At 38.0% G+C, this 11,969-nt stretch overlaps 1 protein-coding gene across 3 annotated transcripts in view; it reads left to right on the top strand.

Annotated features, from left to right (window-relative positions):
* ngef (neuronal guanine nucleotide exchange factor) overlaps positions 1–11,969 on the top strand; it is a 101,341-nt gene that overhangs the window by 15,458 nt on the left and 73,914 nt on the right. For 2 of the 3 annotated variants that reach the window (XM_043701979.1, XM_043701980.1), the window contains 2 exons: positions 5,863–6,147; positions 11,229–11,382. In XM_043701979.1, the coding sequence (XP_043557914.1) occupies positions 5,922–6,147; positions 11,229–11,382 (380 nt within the window). In that variant the 5' untranslated portion in view covers positions 5,863–5,921. Of the gene's footprint in view, positions 1–5,862; positions 6,148–6,966; positions 7,068–11,228; positions 11,383–11,969 lie in introns of those variants that run through there. The other variant, XM_043701981.1, reaches the window with a different exon arrangement.

The raw sequence follows: 11,969 nt of genomic DNA, 5'->3' as shown, positions 1-11,969 counted from the left end.
TAGGGTTAAGGAGAATCCAAAGGAATTCGAAAAATACATTAACGACAAAAGGATAACTAAGGAGAGACTAGGGCACCTCAAAGATCAGCAAGGCAGCCTATGTGTGGAACTGCAGGAGATGGGGCAGATACTAAATGAGTATTTTGCATCAGTGTTTACCAGGGAGAAGGAATGGGATGTCGGGAATTAGATGGTGACATCTTGAAAAATATCCATTTTACAAAGGAAGAAGTGCTGGATGTCTTAAAATGCATTAAGGTAGATAAACCCGCAGGACCTGATCAGGTGTACCCTAGAAAACTGAGGGAAGCTATGGAAGTGATTGCTGGGCCCCTTGCTGAGATATTTGTATCATCAATAGTCAAAGGTGAGTTGACAGAAGGTTAGCTAAAGTGGTGCCACTATTTCAGAAAGCTGGTAAGGAAAAGCCATGGAACCTAACATCAGTGGTGGGCATATTGTTGGAGGGAACCCTGAGGGACAGGATTTACATGTATTTGTAAAGGCAAGGACTGATTAAGAATAGTCAACATGGCTTTGTGCTTGGGAAATCATGTCTCATGATCTTGATTGAGTGTTTTGAAGAAGTAACAAAGACGTTTGATGAAGGCAACACAGTGGATGTGATCTATATAGACACCAGTAAGGTGTTTGACAAAGTTCTTCATGGTAGATTGCTTAGCAAGGCTAGATTACTTGGAATAGAGGGAGAACTAACTATTTGGATACAGAAATGGCTCGAAGGTAGAAGACAGAGGGTGGTGGTGGAGGGTTGCTTTTCAGAGTGGAGGCGTGTGACCAGTGGGTGCCACAAGGATTGATGCTGAGTCCAATGCTTTTTGCCATTTATATAAATGATTCAAATGTGAACACAGGAGGTATAGTTTGTAAGTTTGCAGATGACACCAAAATTGGAGGTGTAGTGGGCAGTGAAGAAGGTTACTTCAGAGTACAACAGGATCTTGATCAGATGTCCCGATGGGCCAAGGATTGGCTGATGGAGTTTAATTTAGATAAATGTGAGGTGCTACATTTTGGAAAGGCAAATCATGGCAGGACTTATACACTTAATGGTAAGGTCCTGGGGAGTATTGCTGAACAAAGAGACCTTGGAGTGAAGGTTCATAGTTCCTGGAAAGTGGAGTTGCAGGTAGATAGGATAGTGAGGTAGGCATTTGGTTTTCTTTCCTTTATTGGTCAGAGTATTGAATGTGGGAGTTGGGAGGTCATGTTGCAACTGTATAAGACATTGGTTAGGCCACTTTTGGAATATTGTATGCAGTTCTGGTCTCTCTCCTATCAGAAGGATGTTGTGAACCTTGAAATGATTCAGAAAAGATTTATAAGGACGTTGCCAGAGTTGGAAGCTTTGTGCTATAGGAATAGGCTAAATAGGCTGGAGCTGTTTTCCTTGGAGCGTCAGAGGCTGAGAGGTGATCTTATAGAGGTTTACAAACTTATCGAGGCATGGATAGGATAAATAGACAAGGTCTGTTCCCTGGGGTGGGGGAATCCAGAACTAGAGGGCATCAGTTTAGGGTGGAAGGGGAAAAATTTAAAAGGGACCTAAGGGGAAACTTTTTCACACAAAGGGGGGTACGTGTATGGAATGAGCTGCCAGAGGAAATGGTGGAGGCTGGTACAGTTACAGCATTTAATAGGCATCTGGAATGGTATATGAATCGGAAGGTTTAGAGGGATATGGGCCAATTGCTGGCAAATGGGCGTAGGTTAGGTTAGGATATCTGGTCGGCATGGATGAGTTGGACCCAAGTGTCTGTTTCTGTGCTGTACATCTCTATGAGTCTATGACTCTGTAACTATTCTAATCCCATTTTCCAGCACTTGGCCTATAGCCTTGCATTCTTTGGCATTGCATTTGCACATATAAGTACATCTTAAATGTTCTGAGAGTTTCTGCCTCTAGCACCCTTACCAGCAGTGAGTTCCAGATTCCCACCACCGTCTAAGTGAAATTGTTTTTCCCACGTCTTCAATAAGTCTTCTGTCCTTTAAGTTAAACCTATTTCTCCTGCCCCCTTGTCTTGGAATCATATTTGACATTAAGATTGCAAGCTAGCTAGCTATTCTCAGACTGTTGCCATAGAGAGCTTCCAGTGACTTAGAAAAGGAATTAAGAATGAGGACTGAAAACAATAATCAGTCTTCCCAGCATTTCGCTGGAGGAAATTTCTGTTTATTGAGGCCCCAGTGTCAGATGAACAGTCTGATATTTTGGAAACTGCAGTGGAATTAGGAGAGCTTCTGGTGAGGCAGGGAAAATTTACTCCATGCTTTGGGTGTTTCCAAGGGCAGTAAGTGGATACACTTGAAAGGTGTACAAATAGCTCCTTGGAGGACACCAAAAGTAACAGAGTGGTCTATAAAAATTGAACCAGAGTGGTTTCACTGTTGGACAACAAGGAATAGTCATTTGGAGGAAGATGGTGTGATGAACAAAGGCAGACCGGTCAAGAAGGACGAGGAGCTAAAAATGATCTTTGTCAGAGGATGTAATATGGGACTTTGTGAGCTGTTTCATACTGTGGCAGAGGCAGAAACCTAATTGGAAGGCTTGAAAGATTGAGTTCTGGGAAAGGCAGGAATAAATTCAAGAGGTAACAATACATCAAACGCTTTGAAAACAAAACTAACCAAGCAAGGATGCTGGGGTCAAGGACTGGTTTCTTGAGAGAAATGACGGTGGCAGATTAAAGAACAAAGGGGCTTATGAAAGGAGAGAACTGTTAACAATATTTGCTAATAGGGTATCGGGTTGGGCAATAAGCAGTTTATTAGAAATAGGTTTGGGGGAACAGGAAGTGGGTGTCTTGGACAAGATGATGTTTGAGGGCATGTGGGGAGATAACAGAGAAATTAGAGAAAGTTTCAAGCTGGGGGTCTCGAGGAGAGGGAGCTTTAGCTGAAGGGATATGGCAGGAGCAGTTAATTGGCTGGCCTTAGTCATAGTGATAAAGAAGTTGTTGAGCCATAAACCTCTCACATCAATTGTTGGAGGTAAGGATGGAAGGGAAAGGACCTAAAGAAGATAGTTTTCACCCTGTTCTACTTGTTTCCCTGACCTCTCAGTTATCTGCTTATGCTCTCACAAGATCTATCAAAGTGGCTGGCTGTGCAACCTGTCTTTTAAGTCACAGAATAACGCAGCTACTGCTATGAAAAAAGGGGCATGGTTTGACTTCCCCCCCATTATACTGCACTATGAGGAACCTGTTGGATTTCTGAAGGAGGTGCATTTGGAATTTCCTGCCAGAAATGTGAGTTCTTCCTTAATAATAAAAAAAGAGTGGAATAGCAATTTGCCTGTAATTGCCATTCCTTAGAAAAATCCAGCCTAATATGTCATGTGAAAGTCTGCATCTCTCTTAATTATCAGTTTTATTTTTAGTTTCCCAAATTGTCTGTCACAACAGCAGTGCTGTGACCGTATTCATAAATAGGCCAAGGTGGCATCTAAAGCCCAAAGTAAATTAGATTTAGGAAAATAGGTTTTGATTTACTTAACTGAGGTTCAGTCACATTTAATGTTATCATTACCACCTCACAGCTAGGAGATTCCTGTGATTCTATATACCCCCTACACCATTCCTTTTCTTTACTTCACTTTCCTCCTAAAAAATAATTCTTGAAACCTACCTCATTAAGCAAGGCTTTGGTCATCTTGTCTAATATTCCCTTATGCTGTTCAGGATCAGATGTTGTTTTACAATGTACCAGTGAAATATCTTGGAATATTTAATTACATTAGAGTTGCTAAGTATAACTTGTCAAATTGCTTACAAAATGCTAAAAGGGATAAGGAATTACAGAGAATTTGGGATTAGCCAGGGGTCATCAGGTCATTTTTCTTTCACCACTTTGATGAAAAATAGGCAGAGCAGAGGTAGAAGGTAGAAACTTACCTGCCTTTCATTTCCTGCAATTATACTCAGAATAACTCTCCTTGTCCTACTGCTGCAGCACGCCCCTTGAGTCCTGCAAAGATTTATCCTTAGGCCCTCTCCTCTTCATTATGTTCATGTTGCATTTGGTGACACTGTCTGTATACATTAGGGCAGTTTTCATTAATGACCATTCAGCTCTCACTACTTACAGTCTCTTTACTGCTTCGGTGTTTAGTTCTAGGTGAATGTGCTTTCTAGCAGCATTAGGAAAACTCATCATGTTTGATCACTATCTGAACATTCATAACCTCGACACCAGTTTCATTTCCCTTTACCAAGGCACTGCCGGAAACCAAATTGTCCTTTCAGACTCCGTGTTGAGCTTCTGACATCAAATTCCCTTCATCCCAAAATACTTTTGCTTCCACCTTTGTAACACTGACCACCTTAATCACTGAAACCCTCATCCATATCTTCCTCAACTTTGACCCATTTTATATCCCTCTGCTTAATTGATGTCGAGCATGTATGAAGCCAATAATTTTCCCAATCTAACCCGATTTGCTTTCTTCCCACTGCTTCCAGATGTTAACCTGCATTTTTGAGCAGGTGAGTGGGACATCTACAGAAAGGAGATTGGAGCCTTGCTTGAATTATGTGGATTGGACTTGATCCACGATTTTAGCTGGAGGCCTGAATGGAGAAGTAAATGGCTTCTTCTTCAAGCCAGAGATTATGGGCTAAAAAAAGACCCCAAGAGTAAAATTGCTTAGTGTAACTTTAAGGTAGTTCTTGTAAGTAAGCTTTGAACCTTTGTGTCCTGGGCTGTAACTTTCCATCCTGAGAGTGACCACCTTACCACCACATTCAGGTGCTTTAGATTCATCTCCATTGGACCCACCCCTCTTTAAAATGCTAGCCAGTTTATCCAATGTTCTCCTTGCCATTCTGCTATCCAATATTTTCAACAAATTGTAGCTGATCTAAAACACTGCTTCCTGTATTTTGTCCATCCAGGCCCAGTTTTCCATCAACCCTATTCCCATTGACTCAAATATCACTCTTTTAATTATAACATAGCTTCATTCCATCTTTGATTCCTCTTGCAGCGCTAAAAACAAACTTTTGCTTCCTGTTCTTTCCATTTCTTTGAAACTATTCTCCCAAATCCCTCTTCAAGTAAGGCTTTTAGACACATAAGCCCATATCCAGACATCAGTTTGTTGTCACCTCTGCCTGCCCATATGGAATTGGGAAAATTGGGCTCTTAGTTTTATTTTGGTAATTAAATATCATCAGAATCTTTAACACAAAACCTGTATTTTGGTTAATCTATCATGATTAGGAGTGGGTGCAAGCAACAAACTTTCAATTTTGCACATTTCTTTCAGCATGGAAATCCTGAAAGAAGAACTGATCATACTGTTCTTAAATTTAAAAACTATATATTTTTTAAACTGTATCACCTTTCCAGTCATTTATCAGAAGACCAGTAATGAGGCATGGTTTTAGCACATTAATTTGTGGTAAATTAGCTGATCATCTTAAATATATTGTAATAAATGGAGGCTCTTACAGCATTGCATTGCTTGGCAAATGAACATGGCATGTAGAAAGAGAAGTTTTCTTAAAGGGACAGGCTAACTTAAATAAATAATTTATGTCAAAGTTCTGTTATTTCAGAATGTTATCTGAAATGGACCAAAACAGGGTAGAACCAGGTCTCTTGTTTGGTTTGGAACACATTCCCACCCACTGTACCCTCCTTTAGTAACAGTGCTATTAGTTGTCATGGTAACAAAGATGAATTCATGCCTGGTTACTGACAATATTTCAATAGCTCTCTCTTCATTTCAACAACGATTAACTAACTATAGTATAGATGCCCTTGGAGTAGAAGATTCAGAGATGCACGTTGGATTATAAATATAATCTTTCATTTCTCCCATTTACCAAGATTTCCCAGCATGGATTCAACAGGAATAACACAGCAAGGAAGAATATCAGCATGAAGGGATGAAAGCAAGCAGTATAAACAGTGTGAAGCAGATTGGTGCAGTGAAAATGGATGATGCTCCTGGTGATAACAGGGAACTTGAACTCACTCAACATGACACTGACGACTCAGAACGAGAAGGAAAGAAGCATGTACCCATTCGCAGGAATTCTTTGTTTTACCGATCCATGAGGAGGAAACGACATACCAAGGGTCAGTCTGAATCAGCACCAAGACAAACAGACAGTAAGTTACAATCAATAGAACGTACAGGGTCACAAAATAGTCATAAGACTTCACTGATGAAAAGCAATATTTAATGATTTCCGCAATGTTACAAATGATAATTAGCCTGTTTGTTTAAAAAGAGAAATTCCCTCGATTTTCTTTCTATCTCTCCTGACTGATGTTGGGATAAGGATCCATGTGAAACCAGGTTGCCTTCTGCCACCTTGTCCAATTGCTTACTTCCCACATGTAAGTTTGGCAATGTATGTGCCAACAGGTAACTTATTACAGAGGACTCTACCAAGGAATTGGGGTTTTGAACCTCTTCTCTCTAGGCACCCATATATGCACAGATTTGTTTGAATGATACTAAAGAATGAGAACCCTCCCTGGTTTAAAGGTAGTATGTCCAATCAACTATTCCCCCAGTTGAGATTATGCAACCCAATGCTGACCAAGGATTGAATCTGGAATCTTTCTGGTCAATGGATGACTTTGCCAGTGAAGCGGTTGGTGGAATTCTGACCAAATATCTGAGATACTAATGAACGATGATACAAATTATACTGCATCATCATTCATCAGTTTATGTCTTGGTATTTATGTTGTTAGAGAGGCAGTCTCTCAGTAATTAATGAGGGATAATAACAGAAAGATCACTATCATTATTTTGGTTTTGATAAAATCCTGTGCAAATGGCACTATGCAAGTAAGGTTTGTGAAAAGATTTGCTCCATTGCAATGCAGCACTTAGTAAACAAAAAAGACTTGACGATTTTTTTTTTTAATCATGGTGCCCCCTTAAGAATAATGAATGATCCAAAGTGCTCTTGCTTACAGTGAAATACTGTAAGCGCACAGAGCTAGCAGTCAGTTTGCCCAGGCAACATCTCCAAAGCTTGTCATTCAGAATACAGAGTTCAGACCCTGTTACTCAGGTAGGAAGAGGGATTTAACATAGTTTCTGTTTGTGTAACATATAAATAATGTTTCTGAGTCTTGATGCTTGGGATATTTAAAACAATTTGGCTCTTGAAGATTGATTGTTTTTTCGTTCAAAATCATTAACAGATTTGAGACTGATCTCTGATATGAAAATGCTATAATATAGTAAGAATAATTTTTCAAAAGCTGCAAATAACTGCCAGTATGAACTGGTTAGATCAAATAAACTGTTCATGTGCTGTATGTCTTATATAATTTAACATCACATACAAAACAGTAATATGTAGGAGGAGTTTATACAATGCCCCAGTGATTTCACTAGCATCAGTGAATGTCCGGCACTATCTCACTCAAGTGACCATTCTATTTTTGGAATATGTTGTTAGCAGTTCAAGCACATGATGCATCAAGTCAGGTACCCCTTTGTTGACAAGCCTTAAGAAAGGGAGTCAACTACAGGTGAGGTCGGCTCACCAAGCAGAGATCAGTAATTCAAAACAGTCTGAGATTAATCTGGGACTCCCTGGTCAATAATAGCAATGCAATAAATGTGCATTTACTTACTAAACAATTAGAAGAGCTAACTCATTCATTTAATAATGAGTAACTGATTTGTCTCATTTATAAGATATTTATAAATATAACAGAGTAGCAGTGTGTTATGTGGGATTGAATTGATAGCATCGGCAAAGTGGAGATCAGTCTAAAAAAATTATGTAACCCATTTTGCTTTACAATTTAAGCATCCATAAAATCATTGGACTTAAGGATTAAATTATTGTTCCTAAACTGTCAAGCTTCTGTTTTTTCCCAAACATCAAATTTTCCATGCCATATCCTTAGTTTCACACATCGTTCACCGAAGCAGAGATATGATTATTGTTGGTGAGAATGTAATTGAAGACAAGTTGTATTTCATATGTAGATTTTTAAAAATGTAATCATTACACAATGACTAAATAATAACATTCAATTTAAACCTTTAAAATAGGGAAAATGATTAATTGAAATGATGATATTGAGTAAAGTATAAAACTGAATAAACTATTATATGTCTGAGAAAATGTAACAGTTCTGTAGCTGTGTTGTTGTGAAATGGTGAGGTAATAAAGTGAACCTGTGAATAAAAGGCTAAATAATGGAGAAGGATGATGACAGGAAACAATACCAGTTTTGGGAAAAAAAAGCAAATGAAAATTTCTGATTGAAAAAAAGCTCTAAAGGACTAAGTGCAAGCATTAGCTATTTATTAACAGTGTATCAATAATTTCTCTACTATTCTCTGCAATCCCTGGCTAACACTTACAAGCTCAAACTCCACTAATTGGTTTACAGACGTTGAATTACAAAACTCAGAAGATTTGGGAAGATTCATTCTTTCTGCATTTTACCCCTGATTCAAAGCATTCCGCTTTAAACAAAGGAATAAAAAACAATCATGGATGTTTCAGTTTGAAACCCTGACTACAACCCCATCTATCCTATTTATCAGTGAAAAATCTTGATTAGGTTGTTGCAACTCACTATTTCTAATGATTTCTTTTGAAGGTTTCATTACAGTATTGAAGAAAGTGTGCTCAGAGGTTTTCAGGCAATCATTGTTGATATCACTTATTTTTAAGATAATAGCAATTTCTAATGGAAGGATTCCATACCACTAAGACTTGGTACTAGAATTGGAGCAAATACATTTTGGTTTCAGTTGAGTTCAGCATGTGATGATAAATTGAAAGAGATATTTTCAGTGTTTGTATTTGTACAGGAAGCAAAAAGATTCCACAGTTTCATGACTCACCAGAAATAAAATTAACTTTGAGACTGATTGGTTATCGCTGCAGAAAGCTGGAGGTGGACTTAAGTTGTGAGGAATGTGGTAATAATAGGAATGCAGTCTGAGCTCTTGCAAATGAATAATCTTTGCATTATTAATATCGATTTATGTAAATAGGAAATTATTTCTATCACTTAAATTTAACAAATGGAAATATATTTCAAAATGTGTTTTCTCCCGGCAACAAGGGATGGATAGATTCAGTGGGTTTAAACCTGAATATATTTTTCCTTCCTTTCGCACATTGTCACACAAATCATTTTCCAGACCACACTAATATAATGTATTGGTTCCATACTGGAACGCAATACTGTGTATGTCAATCACCATCCAGTATTTGACTTGAGTGCCTCACTATTACTGACATATGCCTTGACAGGGAGGCTATTTGATGAAGATAGCACATTCTGCTTAGGCTCAGGCCTACACTTATCTGATATTTACAGATGGCCAAAGATGTTAATCATTAAAATGTTTCTAAATTTTTGTAAATTATATAGATTCTGTATTTACTTTCCTACATAAGACTATCTTTTTCAAATACTGTGTTAGGTATTGTCCACAAGAAGATGGTGTCTATATGACAGAACATAGATTAATAACAGATCAATACAATATCAGATCATTTATTAATAATCTATCAATTGAAATTAGACTGTTGAGGGGTCTTGTGGTACAGTAGTAGTGTCCATAACTCTGGACCAGCAGGTCTGGGTTCAAGTCCTACCTACTTCAGAGATGTATAGTAATATGTCTGAGCTGGTTGATTAGACACTATCAATAAATGGGAGTAAAGCAGAAAATCCAAATGAAAATGTTAAGTCTTGAGGTCAGAAAAATCAATACTGAATTTACATAAAATCGATTTATGGCAAGCGCTCAAAAAATAAAAGATAAAAAAAAATGCAGTTTGAAAGACTCAGAGCAGGCAGTTCTGACAAAATCTGAAAAGATGAGATAAACTAATCTTTTCAAGTGCCCCATGGAACGTGAAAAAAATTATGAAAAGGTGAATGAGAATCAAACAGTCTGGAAAAGTCTATCATAGGAGAATGGGAATGGAAATGATAAATCCTTTTTTGTACCAGCACAATGTTGAGACCAAAAAGCATGATCAATCTACTAAGTGCTGCCAGCATTTTATGTATTTGGCACAGTAACAAGATCACAGCTTTGGAAGGGCATCGGAAGAAAACAAGAAGGACTGGAAACTGAGAACATGAAAAGCCACACTAGGAAGATGAAATCAATATTCTATGAGCATGAGGATGCACCACTACAGAATTGTGAAATGGAGGGAAAGATAAAAGCCTCGATAGAATGGAGAAGCATTCATGATGTTGAACAGCAGAATTAAGAGGGCCAGAATGTGAGGTAGAATCAAGGCCTGAGGAAATATTTAAACCGGTATCAGAACAGAACAATTTGGAAGCTTCTGTAGAATTTGCACTTCTGAAATGAGATTATACTCTGGGGGCTAAGAAGCATAAGTGATGTTCTATTATGAATGTAAATGTTAAAGCATTAGTTGCAATGCAAGTTAACCTTGGTTATTTATCAAATTAGGATTTTATCATGTTTTGTAGGCTTTTGGCTAAATTATTTACAATTCAAGCGACCTTACAGGTGATCTTCTGAAAAATGACAATTTCGATGTTATTATCAGATGGATATGCTTGATAATATATTACAGAAATATTAATAATGTATAATGTCTGAAGTTAACACTGGTACATGTATTTACTACATGTAGTGCAGCATTCATGATTTTGAATCTTGAAGTCACCAAACTGAAATCTAAACTTTTCAGTGGCGTGAAACTGGATGCATTTTCTTCATATGTCAGTAAATAGAACAGTACTTTTTAATTGCCCTTGCTACAAGTATGAACAAAATAATCACATTTAGTTGTGAATGTGTCCATGTGGTAAAAATCAGAAACGAGTCACTGGATAACACATTCATAACGTGTTACACCAATTTCAAGCTACCTTTGATAAACCCTAAATTATAATTTAGAAAGATGAGTTTAGAAATATCTATTGAAAGCATATATTTATCATTATTTATTTTTTGATGGATTCTAATGAATCTAAAAAAATTACAAAGTTCTTAAAACTATCCAAATCTAATCCATTGTAAATATAAATTGATAATTTTCAACCAACTGTCTTGTCACAATATAAAGTACGTAAATTCCTTGGGTGGATGCCCTGATTGAAACTGCATGTATAACAGAAAATTTAGTCACCTAGCCTTGTGTTTTTGGATGGTGACTTATGTTTTTTTTAATGTTAAACTTTTCTGTGTTTCATTTGCTTAGATAGCCACAAGACCATGAAAAGAGATGGCCTACAGGAAAGACCAAAAGAACTAGGACTTGCCCCCAAACTTTCTGATTCACTGCCTTGCTGGAAAATTCCCACTATCACCCCGCAGCACATGCAGAGATCTCCACTATTCAGCAACAACCTTGGGTAAGAGCATGAGTAAACAACTCTAGTCTGACATTTTTATGGAGCAAATATAGGGAATTTCTGATGTGGTTTTGACTTGTTTCAATTGATCGATTCTCCAGCAAGTCTCCTAACAGAAATTTTAACCTGATTTTAACTCAAGGTAGATATCAGACAGGCAGCAGGAAGCCATCTTGCTTGTGAGAGACTTGGGCCTCCAGTCAGTTCCCAGTAACACTCGATAGGAACAGCTCTTTGCTGGCGAGTAGGAAAAAGTATTACATAGGACATAGAACATAGAACAGTACAGCACAGAACAGGCCCTTCAGCCCACGATGTTGTGCCGACCATTGATCCTCATGTATGCACCCTCAAATTTCTGTGACCATATGCATGTCCAGCAGTCTCTTAAATGTCCCCAATGACCTTGCTTCCACAAGTGCTGCTGGCAACGCATTCCATGCTCTCACAACTCTCTGTAAAGAACCCGCCTCTGACATCCCCTCTATACTTTCCTCCAACCAGCTTAAAACTATGACCCCTCATGTTAGCCATTTCTGCTCTGGGAAATAGTCTCTAGCTATCGACTCTATCTATGCCTCGCATTA

The sequence above is a fragment of the Chiloscyllium plagiosum genome, chromosome 13, assembly GCF_004010195.1.
Source record: "Chiloscyllium plagiosum isolate BGI_BamShark_2017 chromosome 13, ASM401019v2, whole genome shotgun sequence".
In the NCBI taxonomy this organism is placed as follows: Eukaryota; Metazoa; Chordata; class Chondrichthyes; order Orectolobiformes; family Hemiscylliidae; genus Chiloscyllium; species Chiloscyllium plagiosum.
The sequence above is the reverse complement of the archived record's forward strand: the minus strand, read 5'-3'. Positions and strand labels throughout refer to the sequence as shown.